General features: G+C 42.1%; 1 protein-coding gene across 6 annotated transcripts in view; it reads left to right on the top strand.

Moving 5' to 3' along the window:
• Nucleotides 1–19,989, top strand: part of LOC103384558 (neuron navigator 1-like) — a 66,332-nt gene that overhangs the window by 10,438 nt on the left and 35,905 nt on the right. For 2 of the 6 annotated variants that reach the window (XM_025059130.1, XM_017036020.2), the window contains exons 2-6: nucleotides 900–1,166; nucleotides 2,804–3,536; nucleotides 3,810–3,895; nucleotides 10,654–11,490; nucleotides 18,344–18,446. In XM_025059130.1, the coding sequence (XP_024914898.1) occupies nucleotides 2,806–3,536; nucleotides 3,810–3,895; nucleotides 10,654–11,490; nucleotides 18,344–18,446 (1,757 nt within the window). In that variant the 5' untranslated portion in view covers nucleotides 900–1,166; nucleotides 2,804–2,805. Of the gene's footprint in view, nucleotides 1–899; nucleotides 1,167–2,803; nucleotides 3,537–3,809; nucleotides 3,896–10,246; nucleotides 10,481–10,615; nucleotides 11,491–18,343; nucleotides 18,447–19,989 lie in introns of those variants that run through there. The other 4 variants (XM_025059135.1, XM_025059131.1, XM_025059132.1 and 1 more) reach the window with 4 other exon arrangements.

Raw genomic sequence — 19,989 nt, 5'->3', positions numbered from 1 at the left:
GAAGGGGCGGAGTCATGGATGCAGGCGTACTGCAGCAGCAGCCGAGCGGCGTGACGTGACCGCACGCACTCACAAAAACACACACATGCTCGCAGTAGCGGTAACAGCAGCAGCAGCAGCGGCAGCAGCAGCAGCAGTGAGAGCAGAGGCAGTGTTCTGGTGGTCTGATGTGTTTCATCTGTTTCAGGTCTCACAGTGAGTAAAACCTGTTGTCAATTATATTTGGTGTTCGATTTCGTTGACATGTGCGTTTGATTTCGTTACCTTAATGGGACTTCTGTCACATTCACTTTTAAAATTCCGGTAAATATAAAATCTCTTCTTAATGGTAGAGTGACATTGACAGCATCACAACGCTGATGTACTCACCAGGATGGATAGATGAACGGACAGAGGAGGCGGGGCTTAAGCTGGATGAGATAGTGGTGGTGTCCAATAACCAGTGAGGGCATGGTGATGTCATCATGTTGAGTCAGCCCTTCGGTGTGTGTGTTCTGGGGGTGACTCAGTGCGGCATCATTTAAATACACTCTAGTGTGCTAACCTGAAAGACATAAATATGAAGAACGCTTCCGACAATGATGTCTCCAGTGTGAGCGCCCCCTAGTATTGAATGGTGTCTCTTCATGAAAGCGTAGCTATCAACACGAGGTTCAAATATGTTAAGGTTTGAACTTTCCCACACAATAAAAAAAAAATCTTATTTTAGTCCACAGGTAGGAGCCGCTGGTCCGCTGCTGCCTCTTGTGGTCACTATGTGTCACTAAGTAGAAGAGAACATTTAAAGTTTTTTAAAAATCTCAAAAGTTTAGTTGATAATTCCATGTGAAATATATTTGTTTGTTTAAATATGTATTTTTTAGCACAACAACATAACATGTTAATTTTCCTTCTTTCAGGAATAGCTGTGTGACAATTCCTTGAATTCTTGAAGGAAGGGGACCCTCCTCCGATTGGATGGAAATGCACCACCTTTTTGTTTCATCTTCCTGTCGTGGTGGATGTTGAGACTGTGTGAACCAATGGGTGGGCAGCCATGGTGATTATGTCAAAGTGATCCAGGAAACCCCTAAACCCTGTGCCATTGTTCTCATGATGACACAGGAGTGAGAGTTCCTGTTTCTGCTCGGAATCAGAGAGTCACGCACACGGAGTCACAACCGCAGGTAACCATAATTAGCTGATGACTTTTTCTAACCTCAACAACTTTAGTTGGCAACTTTACCTTCACTGTGACCAGATTGTCAGGGACACAGTTCTGATTTTTCCAGATTCTTCAGTAAAAAACAGTAAAAATCTGTTTTAAAAAAGCTAAATAAACACACACACACACATATATATACATACACACAGACACACGCAGAAAAAAAATGAATGAATGTATGACTGAATATCGCAGAGTTCAGTTTAACCTGATGCAGTGAATCATAATGTCCGCTAGAGGGCGGTATTACTCCATCTGTTTCCAATAAACAGAAAGGCGTCAAGCCCAGGACGTTTTAGTTTGACAGTGACAATGGCCTCAGGAGAATTAAGATATTTATGATTTAGGCAGATGAGATAAAAAAAAAGCATTTTTCCCAAAGAGATAATACATCTGGAGCTGTTGAGACTAATGAAGAAATAAATTATCATAAAGTCAAATTAGGACGCGCAAAGAGATAAAAGTCAATGAATAAAATTGTGATATATGTTTTCTTTGTAAAGAGATGAAAGTCAATGAATAAAATTGTGATATATATTGTGAATTATCTTATTAATCACTTTTAGATAAAGAGTTTGCTTGTTTTTTAATTTAATAATTTAAATTCTATTTTTATTTAATTTTTAAATTTTTTTCCTCATTTCGGTGATAAACAGGAAACACATTTCTCTTTGTTTTATATCGACATATATATACTCACATACTGTATATACTTATATACAGTATATTTAGAAACCAAACTTGTGATTTTATGTTCATGTTCTTTCCTGATCCATTTAAAGCATAAACAAATAAGCTTTTGTTTCTTCACTTATGTAACACAGTCCCCATCATTAACATTAAGTCACATGGACAGACAACATGTCCACGCGGACTGATCTCCGGCTCACACACATTCCTTTTTTTTTAAAAAAATCAGAAAATCTGTTTTCCTTTCAGAAGCAGCCCTGACTATGACACAGAGTTCCAATCTCACTTCACCTGCGTTGCTCTTGTGTGTGTATCGTTGTTGTTGCTATTGCCTCAAATAAGTTTATTTGGTGGTGGATGACAGTGTCATGTGCTCTTCATTCCCATGTTCTCACAGCACAGCACGGAGATCGCTGAGTTTGTTCTGAATTTAGTGGAAATATGTGTGTACAGCATCGGTTCTGTGCTGCTGATCTTCAACTGGCGGTGGGAGGCGCTTAAAAGACGAGCTGATGCTAGCTAGAGTCAGAAGCTAGGTTTTAGTTGGGTCGGTTCTTCAGTTACTATTCGGGCACCACCGTGTTCCCTGTTTATACATCTGCATTTAATGTCATAAATAATTCTATGGTTTAGCCGCTAGCAAGCTACGTCCATCTGACAGACTTTCAACAGGAAACTTCTTCATCTTTACAGTAAACCACTTAGTGTCCAACACCAAAGTCCAATAAGAAAATCGATCATTTTCAATCTCCGGACCCAGCAACTGTTGATCCACAGCTGCCTCCATCATTTAGTTGAAATGTTATTTTGGACTCTGCAGTTCACTCCACATCATGGGAGACTTTTTGGTCTATATTGTTAAAGAGTGATGCAATAATGATTTACCTCTGCCGTGTTGTTTTTTTTCAGATATGAGTGGTGGGGTTAATGTGAAGTCTGCCCCCAGGGGCTCACTCCCCTCTGGAATCCCTCTCCCTCGTAGCCTGTTGCTTTCATCACCAAAAGTGGACCCTCGTCACAGGACCAGAATCGGTCATCAGACCTTAACTCAGACTCCGCGAACCACACCTACGCACTCTGTGTCGCTTTTCCCAAAGAACTCCAGTAGCCCCGCCCCCCTGCCATCCCACTCTTCCTACTGCGGCCCTCTGAACCAATGCCAAGCCCCTGCTCCATCAGAGCAAGACATTGCTGCCTCGCCCAAAATGGTAAAACAACCGTCCATCGATGGAAACCACAACAGAAACACGTTCACGAACCAAAACCACAAGTGGAGTCCACAAACCCACCGGTCCAGGGAAGACCCTGCAAGAGAAGGAGGGCCTGCAGAGAATCATCCGGGCTACAGTGAACTGTCAAATTACAGTAACCTCCGACCTTCTCTTTCCCCATTGAACTGCAAAAATGTAAAGAAAGGGCGTGTAAGCTCCACTAGCCAATCAGATGAGGAGATGGGGGGGACCTCTGATGACAGCAGCCCCATCTACTCACCCAGGCCACCTCTACTACCAACACCCATTACCTTTAAACTACCCGAGATACTTAAGATGTATGGCACTCAAAATCCGGAGCAGGGGGTGGAGTCAGTGGAGACACACCCACCTAAAGTCAACATGGCAACAGTTGCACCGTTTAGCTACAGGTAAGAGGACACACCAAAACAAATACACCTACAATCAAACCATAGTATAGTGATCACATAAAGTAACCCTATTACAAAGTACAGTGCATATGGATCCCCGTTGTTTAGATTTTCCTCAGTGACACTCACTGACCACAGGAGGCAGCAGTAGAGCAGTAGCTGCCCTGTGTGCCTGATCTAAAATCACTTAGTTTCTCTGTGAAATGCAGTGGAGAGGTTTATTTGTATCTTTTAAAAGTACTTAATGTGACGTGCGTGTGTACTTGTGTTCAGACTGCAGGACAACATCTTCTCTGTGGATGAACTCAGCGACTGCTCCTCAGGTTCCATAGAAGTCTGCTGTGATGACCTCATACCAGGTTAGACCCACTGACACCAGCATCACCGACACTGATCTCTCTCCTCCACTAAAATAACACCTTAGCTTGGACTAGCTAAATCAGTGTCCTGGTTTATTTTCTTTTTCCATCTGATTTTTGGATTTACATAACACATAACCCTAGTTTCTCAGCTGCTTCTTATTGTCTTCATTGTTGACTTCAAACAGTTTTCTGTCAAGCATTATTTGGAGGGGCTTCAGCTCTCTGTCTGAGGCCATGATGAAGATCAAAACATCTGAAGTGACGCAGGCACCATTTGGTGTCTCAATTACTGCAGAGACCTGCTGACCCCGGTGCTCTCTGGAGACACACACACACACACACCCATAGACTGTGTGTGTGTGTGTGTGCACATGGGAACGTGTGTGACCGTAGCAGTGACGTTATGCAGCTAAACGAGAAGAAATAATGCTAATGTAAATCTATTTGGACAACGAGGATGTAAAGAAGGGGAGGTGGAATGGGAGGACAGTGGAAAGGGGGAGGGAAAGGGAGCAGAAGTGTAAAATGTAGAAAAATAGGAGGCTGCGAGTGAAGAGGAGGGTGGTGTAAGATGAGGACAGGCTGCCGGGGGGTTGCGGCGGGGGCTGACGGAATAAATGAATGCACACGAGATTCACATTGACCTAGGGGTCAAAAGGAGTAGAGCTATGAAGTCAGTCATGTGACTCAACACACACACACACACACACACACTCTCTCAGATGAATGACATACATCATTCATGAGGTAAAACACAAAGCTTTAGTTTCACAATGTAGGTCACATTTACATGTATATAAGGAGTAGTACTACGTATGCAGTATTAACTGTAGAGTACAATTGACGTGTGTAGCGTTTTTTTTTTTTTTTCAAATGTTACTACATTTTTACATCATCATCATCATCATTCTTCCGCTGCACACAAATAAGCCATGCTGTAACCTAGCAACCAGCCAGTGCAACATTGCATTCTGGGAAACCTCACTGGGTGGAGGTGAGACTGTCAACACCGTAAGGGATCGTCTGCAAAGAGGAGGAAAGCTTTCTCTGTTAAAGGAAACGCATTCAGGTTTAATAATTAGTTTGAAATTTTAAAATTCCTCAAATCTTTAACTTCTACTCCCTCCTGTTCAGCTCCAAACCTTATGTTCTTTGGGGCTGTTTTCATTCAACTGTATGTGTGCTCACCCTTGTCAAGGTGAGGTAAAGGTAATTATGGTAACCGGAGAAACTAACGCTGAAACTAACTGAAAGATTTACATCCCAAAGCCTAAAATTATATAACATTATGTTATACATATATATATATAATTATATTATATAACTACTAAATACATAAAAATAAACAAAGAGAAAGAAGCCAGCACCAAAGTTAACGTTTCTCTTCAGAATATAAATATAAATATGTAAAAGACAAAATCTGCTAAGAATTACGTCGATTCTGACTAGAAGTTAGCCATAGCATTTAGTTAGCAAAGAGGCTAACTACGTTTGGTATTGTGTAAAAGAGGTGAAAGCACAGTTAGGTGTAGCTAACACTTGGAACAGTAGGCAAAAAAACTAGCAGTTGCTAAACACAGATGGCTACAATATTTTAATCAAAAGTTAACATAAGAGCACGAAAAAAACCCAAACTATTGACATTAAAATCTGTAATCTTAAAAGTCAGAAACTAACGAACATTTCGTTAGGTCTCCTTCTTTGACTAGGAGTTCTCCTTGTGTACGTCAATTCTAAAGAACTAACAAAAGCTAATTGTGAATACCAGTGCCTGTTGTTCTTTGAGCCCTGATTCACTTTCATACACTCACACTGTGTCATTCTTGGCCTCTGGCGTGTCAGCTCTGACTCATACGTTTTACGGCGTGAGCGTTGAGGACCAGGACCAGAGCTCTGACCAGGATCAGGACTGTAAACAGGACATTTACAGTCTCCGTCTCCTGATGAGTCGCGGCCCTTAGTGTGTCAGCTGAACGTGAGCCAGCAGAGCAGGAAATCCTCTCTCTGTCTCACTCACTTCCTCTGCTGCTAAGTCACCAAGACACAAATCCTTCCTCACCCAGGCTACTTCCTCCTTCTCTTCCTCCTCGCTTTCTTTTCCTCATCACTTGAGACCCCTCTGTCTCAGTTTTATTTTCATCCACACAAAGTATGGGAAGCCAACAGGAAGAAAGAGTCAGAGCACACTCCATCGACCGTCTCGGTGCTTAGGGACCTTTTTTTAGCCGGCCGCTGCGACGACCCGAACATGTATACGTAAAAACAGGAAGATAACAACAGCTGCGGCGATGATTTGATGAATGCTGATTTGTTTAGTTGAATTCAAATCATTTCAAGTTGCACAAGGTGGACAGTGTGAGCTCAGTGGTTCACGCTCAGGTCAAACAGATCATAAAATAACTCAGTTCATAATTTAGAAAAGCAAAAAAAAAAATTAAATTCCTTCAGTTGTAGCTAAACTGGTCTCACTTGTTCAGCTTTTAGCTCAAAGTCTCTCTGTGTTTCTAGGCAAATTTTTCCCATTTATTTTCCCTGGAGTCACTCGCACATTCATACAGCGCAGACTGTCTGGGTGACCTGAGCACTCTGGCCTGGCATCAGAGAAGTGTGTGTGTGTTTATGTTTGTGTGTATGTTACTGTACATTTACATCAGTCATATATTAAACTGATCAGACTGTGGAGCCACGGAGACGAGCTGCAGAACATATATGTCCTCCATGTATGTACACGAACACACAAAGACCTGCCTTGTTGGCCCGCCTCTTACTGAACTGACCGTAATCATCAGAGAGGAATAAGGGCAGCTATTAGCATCAAATTACTTTTTTTTTCAAATGGTCCCCCTTCCCCCCCTCCCCTTTTATCCTTCAGACCAACCCACTCATACCCCAGCGTCCAATGATCGGCCTCATATTTGCGTCGAAAGCTCTGCTCTTAGAGTGGCGCCACTGCCATAACATTGGCCCTTTTTATTGAAACCCGCTGCTCAAAATTTAAGACATTAAACCTCTCACCCGCACAAACAGGCACACTCATGAAAACTGTTTTTAAAATGTCTGCAGATGTTTTCTTTCCCCATCCACGCAACCTTCGTGTTTTTCCCAAAAAATGTCCTTTAGAAGATCGTAAACAAAATATCTGAAAATCAAGCAGACCGAAAAGGGGTTTGGGTGGGGTTTTGGTGAACATGATTAAATTATAACCTGAAATAAAATCATTGGGGACTTTTGTGAGCGCTGTGGAAAATGAGCTAAGCTAATTAAGTTAATTCAGATAAAGTATTTTATGTGTCGATATTTCTGTTGAAGAAAAACGGGTGGTAAACCGCTCATACTTTCACACTGATCTAAGCTCACAGGGACACAGCAGCTGCCGATCCACTGCTGCCTCGTGTGGTCAGTTTTTCAGATTTTTTTTTTTTAAGTAAAAAAAAAAAAACAGACTAAACGCTGTAAAACCTGTCACATTAAACCTTTTTTTGGAATTGAGATTTTTATTAGGCATTACAACAAAATTTAAATAAATTGCTGCCTAGTTTTGTTTATGAATCATTTTTGTATTTTATTTGATATGTCAGGCGTTTAAGCTCACAACAATGTTCATTTTAGAAATTTTGCCCTTAAACATTTGAAACTGTTTTTCCGTCTTGATAGAAATGGTTTTACGGGGTTAACTTACAACTGTGGGCAGCGGTAGATTAATAATTCCAGGGTAAAATCCAAATCTATTCATTTGTCTACAGACTTTGGTGTAGGAGCAGTGACCGTCTTTAGTAACTGTGTGTCACATTGATGTGACAGCCTCACTGAAGACGCTCATCTCTGACTCCTTCAACATCACTTCATCACATTTGTAGAAAAAAAAAAAGACTTGGACTCTTCTCTGTGTTTTCTGTGAAGATACTTAGTCTTGCTGTCTTATTAGAAAAGTCTGTCTTCATGGTCTAGAACAGCGGTGTCAAACTCATTTTCACCGGGGGCCACATCAGCAACACAGTTCCCCTTGAAGGGCCGGTTGTAACTGGAAGACTGTAGAGATCAGGGGTCCTCAACCCCTGGTCCGCGGACCAGTACCAGTCCATAAATCATTTGGTACCGGGCCACAGTGGGACGCAGAGAAAACGTACTTCATTTTTACTAATTTACTTCATTCAAAGAAAATCCAGTCATATCCATTTACTTTCTCCATTTAGAGATAATCTGGCAATATTTTGAAATAATATGTAATTCAGACTCTGATATAGAATAAAGTCTGAATGATGTTTTTTTTGAAAATGTAATAATCTTTCAATGCTCAGTACCTTGATATCAGTCTTTAGTAACAGATGGTACTGGTTGACCAGTCCTTGGAACTAAAAAGTTTGACCGCTGGTATAGATGTAACTACTCCATTACAGACTAATACATGTTTCTGCAATTAATTATTATTTCATTGATTATAAAAAAATTAAATTTCTCAGGTTAAGAAACTCTGCTGCATGGACTTAAAAAATGCTTTTTAAGCTCCCTCGGGCCACACAAAATGACTTGGCGGTCTGCATTTGGCCCCCGGGCCTTGAGTTTGACACATATGGTCTAGAACTACTGGAGAAGTTCTAAATTCATCTTCCCTTTTTAAGTCATCACCACCTGTTTAATGTTTGATTCTGTTTAATGGTTATGGCCGGACGCAATGGCCTCAGTCATTGGGGTGACCTTTATTTATCAGGTTATTTAATAACATCTCAACACCAGCCAAAAGTTTGACAGAGTGAATCAAAACATTAGGCTGGAGTCGGCCAAAGACAACCGATACAATACTAAAAAAAAAACAGTTAATGCCTAAATGAATAAAGTTAGTTAAATTATTGATACTGTATGATCGAAAGAATGTTCCCGTGAACATTAACGGGATTTAAATGGACCCTGGTCTGACTCACAGGACTGTAGCAGACTTTACCTGAGGCTCCGGTTGGAGGTTTGATTCAGAGCCAGAAGAGTGCAGTTCATTTAGATTTATATCAGGTCTACAGCAGAGACACATAAACAGCTCAGTGGAGTCTGTTTGAAATCTTCCGCTATTTCCATTAGCATTGAATCATCATCGTGGCACAAATTCAATTTTCTCTCCATTAAAACATTAATAATCAATACGGGCATTTACTGTACATACGGTTTTAGTGGATTAAAATATCTGGGTTTTACCGTTTACGTACCAGGAGAGAGAGAGAGTGACTCTGTGTCTATGTCTCTCTCTCTCTCTTTACTTTCTCTCTACTAAACCCCATTCAGTGGTTTTAACTGTCACAACAGTACCTGGATAAAACCCGACTCCTGTGGCAATTTGCATAATTCAGTTAAACTGTTGACAGCACCGTGGGTGTTGTTTGCCGACTTGTTCACACAGGATAATGAAATGTCTCCCAAAACAAATAAAGTCGCAGTGTTTGAGCCTATTGTTTGAAAGATCTGACAACGACAAACCTACGGCTTTTTTTGAAACTTCTTTTGAACACCTTTATAAACCCCACCAAAACAATTGAGTTGTGTTTGGTTGGGTTGAATCATTTGCTCTTACGTCAGTTAATCTAGAACAACCCAGTTAGATTAGGTTAGTTTTTAACCGTCTTGATCCCACACTGGGGAAACTGTTGTGTTGGAGCTGAGGTAAAGACGGTACGGTGAAATCTTTAATTGAATTAAAACAATGCTATAATAAAAAAATATAAATATAAAACTAAATGTAAATCATTCTGCCTCGTGTGGTCGCGTTGTGTTACTAGGACGAGTCATTGTTTCTGTCATATTCCCATAGGGCTCTTCGGAGTACGTGTCCAACTTAACACATTTGCAGTCACTGAGCTGTTAATAAGAAAATTAATTTTTGCTGTTTTTTAAAAAAAAAAATTTATGTCTTTAGAATTTTGTCTGAAAACGTCCCTTTCCTTCTAATAGTAAAATGAACCAATTAGAATAAGCTGAGAATGAAGTGAGGGTCAGGGTGAGGTTAGAGGTCGTACGAGGTAGGCGGGGCTTCTGTGATTATAGTTTCCTCTCATTCTAGTTCATTTGAATGAGTTTAATTATCTGCAGGTGTTAGCAGATAACCAGAGCTGATAACACGCCTGTGTGTATTTGTTTGGGTTCATTACAGGTTTTTTTCCCCCCTTCCTTTCTAACAGACAATTGCAATTTACCGTTGATCCCTTAGGTTCACGCTCACGGGTGTTCAGCATCTGTAGTGTGTGTCAGAGAAAGAGGAAGGAGGAGGGGAGGGAGACTGAATGAGCCAGAGGGGGTGAGTGAGGAAACCAGAGAGAGAGAGACATTCACAGTACATTTGGAGAGAGAGAGCAAGCAAGGAGGAGGATGTTGTTGCCGCTGACAGTCAGTCAGTCAGTGAATCAGTCGCTGCTGCTGCTGCTGCTCGACTGAACAGCAGCAGGAGACACACAGCGGTGGAGCTGGGTAACAGGGACACCGAGGTAGGAGTGTGTGGTTTGATTCCCCGTGGTGTTTGCCGTTGTCGTCTGTGAAATCACGAGCCACAGACACCCTGAGGAGACTGAGGCGCTGGGCTGCAGGTCCATGGATTTATCAGCAGTGAGTTAGAGGGAGGTCTGACTGCTGCTGCTGCTGCTGCTGCTAACCCACCCCTCATCTACACTGAGCATCTAGACTCACCATTTTCTGGAGTCTGGACTTGGCTGTTATATTTTCCCTCTCTTTGTTTTTCAGTCTGTGAGTCAATTATGCTTCTGATTGGATCTCTGCAGGGGGGATGCTGGAGGCTATTGTCGATAACATTAGCATGACGGCTAAGCCCACAGAGCTGAAGACCAGGACCACCACCACCACCACCGCCGCCGCCGCTGCCCACGCAGCACCGTGCCCAGATTCATCTGACCTGCACACCATGGCTTCCAGGAAGCCCACACCCAAACCTTCAGCTCTGCCTCAGGGACCTTCACGTCCATCGTCCTCTACATCTTCCTCCGGATCAGAGCTCACCGTCTACCGATCGTCCTCTGGATCTATTCCCGTCCCGGTACCAAACCCATCGGGTCTTCGGAAGCAGCGCTCTCTTACTAATCTTTCCGTTCTCACAGACGCCGAGAAGAAACTGCACTTGTACCAGTCGTCACGCTTGAATGACTCTACGGGGAAGTCTGGTACTGGCGCTGACAAACCAGGTCAGACTAAAACATGCCAGGGTGGGAAAACAACACTTTCCCGGACCCTGTCGAAGTCGGAACAGTCGCTTTTTCAGGGACGATCCAAACCTGTGGGCTCCACAGCGGGAAAACTAAGTAGAATCCCAGGACCTGGGAAACCACGAGGACCTTACGCTGAGGTCAAACCCATCAGTAAGACCTGCCAGGTGGAACAGAAGGCAGACAGAGAGCCTGAGGACCATCCAATCAAGACGAACTCCCACGGAACAGGGAATCTTGGAAAGAAACCAGGAGAGAAAGTCAGATCTGCATCGCTGTCAACAGAGGAGAAGAAAGAGATGCAGACAGAGGAAGATAAGAATTTCTTGAAGGTGGATCCAGAGTTAGTGGTGACAGTGTTGGGGGATCTAGAGCAGCTTCTCTTCAGTCAAATCCTTGGTGAGTCTAGAATCTTATTCTTGCTACATATAAGTCCAACTTTCATGGCTGATCTTTGAGTCTCCTGCAATTATTTGATTTTCATTGAATTTTATTTATAGTTTAAGTTTTTTTTTTTTTATTATCACCCTGCACATCATGACAGTTCAGAAGCACATGCTTTAAATTAGAGCATGTGGTTCATCTGGATGTGGTTGTGTTCCCGCTGTGGGGTCTGAAGTCTGGATAGTGAAAGCTGCTCCTGCTTTGCAAAACATTGTTACATAATAACAGAGCAATGAGGAGAAGCTGCCAAATCAACACAGATGAAAGACCAAACTGTTTTTACGACCGACTTGTCAGTGTTAATAAAAAAAATATATACAAACATGATGGAAAGTATTAAACCGGTGTGTCCAAGTGAAGCTGATGAAGTTAGACTTCCTGTCAGATGGACAACTTCACTGCAAATTGTGCAGCATTTTGCAGACCACCGGGTGGAGATGCAATCATCTCATGGTCTCTCAGTGACTGAAGATTGCAAAAAGTTTACAGTCTGGGACAGTGAGTGGAAACACACATGTGTCTGTTAATGGTCAAGCATCTGTAAATATTTTTCCACAGTCCCCCTTGATAACAAAGTTCAACCTGTCTGAACCTAAGTATACTATAAAACAAGGCTCCCCAAGTATACTCCCCAACCCCCGGTCTGGGGATCGGTGCTGGTCCATAGGTCATTTGGTACCGGGCCGCAGTTCATCGATGATATGATCAGCAGTAACAGCTGTTACCAGCAGACAGGTCCTTGATACAAAAAAGGTTGGGGGCCGCTGCTGTATAGGGCAGATCTCTAACGTTCTCACCTCATTTGAACTGACGTCACTACACTGGTGTGACTTTGACAGAACATGTGACCCAGATCTCCACCCAAACCCAGCAGTGTCTCTTAACACCCCCTCTGCAGCGGCAGCAGCAGCAGCAGCAGTCGTATTCTTTCACAGCTAGTCTCTGTTTGTGTTTCAGCTCCCAAACATGTCTCGTCTCACACTGACACTGACCTGATAGATCTGCTGACCTGATTCGTTTCACTCACATTAGTCACTATGAACTCTCATTAGCCGAACTTAGAGCTGACACAATGACCAACATTGTTTGGTTGTTGACTAAGATTCCAGTTGGGGTTTGAACCTGGTGTCACACTGTGACTCTGATAGTCTCATCAGCAGCATACAAATCTCTTTCCATTAGATGAACTCTTTCGTTCATTATGCTGTGAAATATTAAGTATTGGGAAAATATTTTGGCCGGGCATTTTTTACGAATAGAAAATGGACCTAAATGTGACTGACCTTTCGAGTGCTCATAAAAAATGTGCGTTATTTAGATGACGATTTGTATCATAAAAGTTGATAGAAATACAGTTTTTTGAATACTCTTCTTGGGGGTGTACAACTCCATTGAACAGCGGAGCTCTGTGCTTCACGAACTTTGCCGGCTGGCCTATAGGGGAAGAGAAAAATAATAAATATTAGTGTAAAAGGAGAGCGAAAATCAGTGGACATCAGTGTTGAGCGTATCAACTCTGTGGCATTGATATATCGATACTCACACAAGTATCGATTACGCTTCCACATCTGTTAGAGTAACTTACTACGTCCAGGCTTTTGTGCTGCAGCGCCCAACGAAAATGTCAAATTGAACTGATCCATTCATGTCACATGACCACTGACCAGACGATAGCAGTCACTCCATGTGATAAAGTCCACTAGACATCTTTGTCCCTTAATGGTAGCAGTTCAACTATTTAGGTTACACTGTGTAAAAATAAAGTAATTCCATGTTGTTATGACTGATATGTTTTGATGAAAAATACATATTTAAGTTATTAAATGGACAGCATTTAAGTCAAGTCTCTTGACACTTGACTATCAGTGATAGATATCAGATAAAAAAATTGCCAAATAGGTCATTGGTTTTCTGGTATTGCCCATCACTAATGGACACCATACAAAATACATTATAGCGCGTTTTCTATCGACTGTCAGGTCGTTTATATTGACCGTACTACAGTAGGAGCTTGGCCACATTGCGTTCACGTTGGTAAAAGTGTTCAATAAACTGTGTAATGTTTGCCATTGCAAGTCACCTACCGACTGATAAAAACATTGGGCGATTACAGTTCTCTGCAGCTGTCGGTCATTTTGTTTCATATGTACAATTTCAGTTTAATTCTATATTCCTATTTCTACTTTCAGTTGTGGTTCACAAAACAAACCTCCTTAGTAGAAGTAAAGAGAACTTGCAATTGAACGAGCAGAAAAAAAAATTATACTACCTATACTATACTATACTATATAAGTATATATGCTATATATATATTATATATTATATATTATATATATATACTATACTCTGCCTTGCGTTACGTAGAGCTACAGCATATACTGAAAATTTGGTTCGCTTTTTGAAGATTTCACTGGAATAAACACGCATTCAAAATGAATACAATGACACCTCACACCTCACAGAGCAGTAGAGAGCACAGGCTGTGGTGATTTACAGGCGCAGGACTGTGGTGTGAGATGTTGGTGAACCTCAGAGGTTTATTTACGGTGCCGGTTTTTAACTGTGGCTGTGAGGATTTGTATGTGAGTCACACAGAAACACACCGATCTGGATGGAAACCCCAGTCAAATGTGTGTGTCTCTCTCTGTGTGTGTGTGTGTGTCTAAGTGTGACACATCTTTACCCCCCTCCCTCCTATCTCTTTAAATCCATTGATCTCTGACTCACTGACAGATGGTCACTATCCAACTCCAACTCCTCCACCACCACCACCCATCATCCCGTGCCTGTAACCGGGGGCAACTTGTGGGAGAACAGAGGGGAATCTGGATGATGGTGAAAGGGAGAGGAGGAGGAGGAGGAGGAAGAGGAGGGGGTACAGAAAAGGGGGGGGGCAGTGTATCATTAGCAGGTAGTTAGTGAGCTAGCGCACCATGAACGCTGCGACACGCGTTAATGGCTGGGACAATGGGGTAAACCTTTGAGTTGAAATCTTAGTCGCTGTTGGCATCACTTTCACTTCTACATTTGCTCTCAGCCGTAGCTTCTTTTAAAAAAAAAGGCGTTTCCTGGTTTCATTAGTGCAGAAGTGGAAATTAATTTTTTTTTTTTTTTACTCAGTTATAGAATGTCGCTGCTGCTCACTGCTTTATTTACATCGGTTTCCCCCCGTCAGCTCCAGTCATTTTATATGGAGACAGATTTATACTGTACTATACTTATCATATTTGACACAAAAATGTCATGTCAAAAAAAACAACATCTGACCACAGAACATTTTTCTGTAGTCAGATATATAGAGGTTTATATCTGTAATGATGACCTCCCTGTGTCCCTCCTCCTCCTCCTCCTCCTCTTCTTTTTCCCCCCAGTTTTAGGAATGAGGGTGAGAAGGGTTAAGTCTGTCTCAGCAGGGGGGGGCAGATTCTCCAGCCTTAAGACATCATTGAGATTCGAGATGATTCCTCACGTGAGGATAAAGAGCCCGTGATGAGACAGTAGTCTGCTAATGATCAGCGTTTCCTGTAGATTTAGATGGTTTAAGCCAGACTGAAATGATTTTTTTTTTTTTACTCGTATTTTGATAGAATACGGGAAGCGGCTTCTCCTCTGGCTCTTCGCCCGTGTTTACATCCTTCATTGTCCTCACTCTGCTGAGTATGAGTGAAAGATTCAGGACAATCATCTTTTCTTCCCTCTCCTCCTTCCTCCTCTCCTTCCTCCTCCAGTTTTTCCTCCTGCTTCCCTCTCCTCCTTCCTCCTCCAGTTTTTCCTCCTGTAGTCCAGGCTGATAAATCATTGCCCGTGCAACCGTGGAGAAACAAGTGAACCGGGCCCATCCGCCCTCTTTGTCCTCAGTTTGAGAATTTGCACCTTCCAGAATGCACCGAGATAGGGGGGAAAAAAAAACAAAAAACATATCCATGACGGTGCATTTTGTCAGCGTGTGTGTGTGTATGTTTGTGTGTGTGAGCATGCAGTATGTTTACAGTGCTTTGTGGTCTCTCACTTAAAGACTTAATGCAGGAGTCATTGCATTAGTGCTGTCTGTCTGCTTCCTGCTCTTCTTTCTAAATCATATTAGAGCTTAGTGTTTCTGCCTAATCAGCTCTTATACAGCAGACACACACAAAAACACACGCGCGCACAAAACACGCACACAAAACACACCAACACAAACAACAATTTGTATTTCACATGTTTAAAAAAATGGTTCAAACATGAAGAAGTTTAAATTGAAGGAGGTAAAATCTTTATTATGTCTCATACCGTTAATTACCCCCTTTATCCAACAGGGGGCGCTCTTACTGCTGGTGTTTTTTTTTTGTTTACTTGAGGAAGACACTGTTGCAATTTGTAATGACGTCAGTACAGAAGCTGAACAGAACTTCTCAGGCAATATTCAAAAGTAACTGAATATTTTTTTTAAAAAAGAAACATGTATGTAAAAATGTATTTCATGGCTTGACTAAAATGAGGTTCCTAGCTCAAGTGTAACGTTTCACTGCATTTCACTTCCTGGAAGTTTGTCAACAAGTCAGCTGACTAGCTCGTTGCTAACACACTCCATTAGGGACGGAATAAATGCGTTTGGAAAACACCGTGATTGTAAAACACTGAGCTGCTCCTCAGAGTCGGGTTTGTTTTCAGAAACAAACACTTTGGTCATTTGACTGGGTTGAGACACAGTGGTGAGTGTGTTTCCTCAGCCTGCTGACCGGCACACAGTCTGTCTGTGTGGGTGTGTGTGTCTACGTGTGTGTTTCAGCAGCTGTGCTTAAGAACACGGTAAAAAACAAAACAAAAAAAAACCGACCTCTTCCACAGGAAACAAACCCTTTCAAACTAGAGAACAAACGCTGACAGACACGATGCGTCCTCCTGACTGTACGTGTGTGTGTCATGTTTAGACTGACTAATGCACGCACATGCACACCTGGATGTATGTCTCATCTGAAAAAAAAAACAAAGCAAAACCATATGTTTCTCCTGTCTTATCTCTTACATCTTAAGAAACAACAAAGCCATATGTTTCTCCGGTCTTATCTCTTACATCTTAAGAAACAAGTGTTAAATCAGTTTCGGCCTCATTAACGATTCCGATGACATCACGCGCGCCATCTGTGAGTGTTTGTGTTAGGTCAGTGAGCCGGTGTTTGTCCAGATGTGCAGATGCGCGTGTTGTAATGCTTCCTGTTTACAAGCAGTCTGAGGTCAAAGACACAAGAGGAAGAGGAACACGGAGAAAGCTGGGGCTGATTGACACGGACAGCCCGCTAACCTCGGAGCGGAGAAAGCTGATTCAAACTGAAAAAGGCTGAGATTCCTGATGTGTTCAGGGTTTAGTCCTGACTCTCAGCTGATCGCAGCAGTGACTGGCTCCAGCTCCTTAGCCGGAGCAGCTGGAAATTCTGAATGCAACATTTGTTATGCCTCCTAAGTTGGTCATAGTGGATTTAGTGGTATCTGCTAGAAACCAGGTTGGTGGTTCCACCTCCTGCTGTTAGAAACGAAACCAATGTCTGCAGGAACTTCTTTCTGTCTGTAAAGTCTTTATTGTTTTTGCAAATTTTTTTAACCTTTCTGTTTTAACTATTTTGGACTCTTATAGATTGATTTTTGCTATTTTGTTTGGATTTTTTGTGATTTTCTTTTTGTCCACAGTTTTAGCCAATTCTCATTCCTCTTTACTTTACTATAAAATTGATGTCATATCACAAACGCAGCAGCTAGGAGATGGGTGACATTTATCTGTACACTGATGCACTGCTGCAAGAGAAGATCTTTATCCAGGCCATGCAAAGACACGACGGCCGGAGAAATTTTCTTTCAACAGGAAGTGAAAGCGGTTAAAATAAAAAAAAACCAGGTTAAACCTGAGTCCACGTGCGCATGCACGTGCAACACTTCTCCTGCAAGGACAGAGTCATTAGTGTTGCTTTAGGGAGTTCGTTGTAATGGAGAGTTCTATGAAGTCAGACAGGAACAAGAGTCCTTTCACGTCATCTAATATTTAAGGATTGACATGTTTATTTTTGTTTTTGTTTTTTTTTCTCTTTTTACCGCTATGTTTTCTCTTTCTGTGTATGTCTTGTTTAGCCCACATAAAAAAAAAACTCTCAACTCTAAAATCTGGTCTTTAGACAGTTCTTCACAATAACAAGAGAGAGAGAGAGAGAGAGTTCACAGAAGGTACAGACCCACACTTACGCACACACACACACACACTTGCGCTGACACATTGTCAGTTTGAAGCAGATGACTGTAATTTCTTGTGAACTCTGCAAACCTGACAGGGAAATTTGCATCTGTGATTTCAACAACACTGACAGTGAAGCTCCGCCCCCTTGCCGTGCCAGCTGGGACCAACAGCACAGAGGCAGCACAGGATGTCTGTCAAACCCGCACGCACGCACGCACGCGCGCACGCACAGACCGTTTCTAATCCATTTCATGCTAATTTTAAGCGGAGCTGTCATTTAGGGAAATTTTAAACAGGCAATTAGTGGCTGTGTATGTGTGTGCGTGTGCGTGTGCGTGCGCTGGTTTGTGCTATTGTGTGGTTGTCTGTCAGACATGTTGCTGAATGTGCCTCCATTGTTCTTCAGAAGACAAAGCTGATGATTTCCGAGCAGCAGATTGTCGTTTGTATCGCCTTTTAACAAAGCCAATTAAAAATAACGCACGTTTTGCCGTTATTATTTTTCTGACCGTTTTATTTGTGGTCACCACAACAATAATCCCCATGGGTTTTAGCCACAGTTTACAAATTAAAGTAATATTTTGACTCTTTTTTTCTCTATTAAAGATCCAGAATCTCAGAGGAAGAGGACTGTGCAAAATGTGCTGGACCTTCGACAAAACTTGGAGGAAACCATGACCAGCCTGAGGGGGGCGCAGCTGAGCCACAGGTGAATAACGCGCAGACACACTTAAGGAGTTTTCATGTTTAAAAAAACCTAATAATTAGGTGTTAACATTGTTTAAACAGGGGTGTCAAACATACAGCCTGCAGGCCAAAATCGGCCCACTAGGGTGTTCAGTACGGCCCGCTTGATGAATTTTGAAATAAAAAATAATAATAATACACAAACTTTTCACATTCAGGATATTTTTGTAAAATTGTATTTCATATTATGTTGTGAATAAATATGAATAATTAATATCTAATATGCTTGTACCTCTTCGCATGAAAACAAAGGGGAAAAACATGGACCTATTGGTATTTATAGTCGGTTATGTTGTGATTGTGAATCTAATTAGGTTGTACGCGGCCTGTGAACCAAAATGAGTTTGACACCCCTGCTTTAAACTCTATATATGCTCAGGTCTGCACTCCCTCCACCAGAGGGCACTCCAGCATTTTGAATGGTATCATATTTTGTCAATGAACTCCATGAGTGTTCCGTGAGAGGAAGGGACCTGACGTCTAATAACACTGTGATTAACTGCACGTGCACGTGTGTGTGTGTGTGTGTGTCATTGTGAGTCCCTCTACCTCCTCTACTTCCTGTTAGTCTCTGACTGATGTCCATCATGCCTGCTGTGTCTTTTGCTGTGGTTTTGTCCTTGACATTCCCGTCCTCTTCCTCTCCTCCTCCTCCTCCTCCACCTCCTGCTGCTGTCCACGTGTCATAAATAAATCCTGACTGTCGCTCAGTGGAAGAAAAACCAACAGATGGTTCTCTGTTGGAAAACATTTGACCTCACTACACTCTGTAGTAACCCCGAATTATTTCTGTCCTCTCGAAGGACAAACGAGTTTCCTGTAAAGCAAAATGTTAAGTTTACTGTAAAAAAATTTTTTTTTAGTTTAATTAGCAACTGGTCCACGTAGAAAAATCAAGGATTTAATCTTATCGAGCCAAATGAGCTATAGTGTAGCAGTTATTACGCCTGCCTTACACTCAGAAGGTCCTGGGTTTGAGCCCCACAGGAACCACATACGTAATGGCGCCTCCTGTGGCAGCTTGTGTAGGTTGCAAAGACTCACACTGTGAATTTCCCCAATTGTGAAAATGGACTTCATCATTTTTTTTTAAGAAAACTTCTGCCCAGTTTGTGTAACTCTGGTCAGCCCTGGGTGGCTTGGTGGTTAAGGAACCTTAAGGAAACTTAAGGAAGGTTTCAGGTTCGAGTCCACCAGCTGCCAAGTGCTCTGAGCATGGCACCGTCCCCACACACTGCTCCCCGGGCTCTTGAACTGCCCAATGACAAGTACGGTGGAACCTCGGTTCTCAGATTTGATTCGTTCCTGAAGGCCGTTCGTGAACCAAAGTTTCCCATAGGAATCAATGTAAAATGGATTAATCAGTTCCTGGACCCCGGATGACTGCTTATTGGAAGTTTTTCTACAATTTTTTGTGTACAACTTCATACAAAAAAATTGGAAAATAATTAGATCTGACAAAAAAAAGATAAACACAGCTGAATAAAGAATAAAGCTGTAAATAG

The sequence above is a fragment of the Cynoglossus semilaevis genome, chromosome 10 (genome assembly GCF_000523025.1).
Source record: "Cynoglossus semilaevis isolate Cse_v1.0 chromosome 10, Cse_v1.0, whole genome shotgun sequence".
Classification (NCBI taxonomy): domain Eukaryota; kingdom Metazoa; phylum Chordata; class Actinopteri; order Pleuronectiformes; family Cynoglossidae; genus Cynoglossus; species Cynoglossus semilaevis.
The sequence above is the reverse complement of the archived record's forward strand: the minus strand, read 5'-3'. Positions and strand labels throughout refer to the sequence as shown.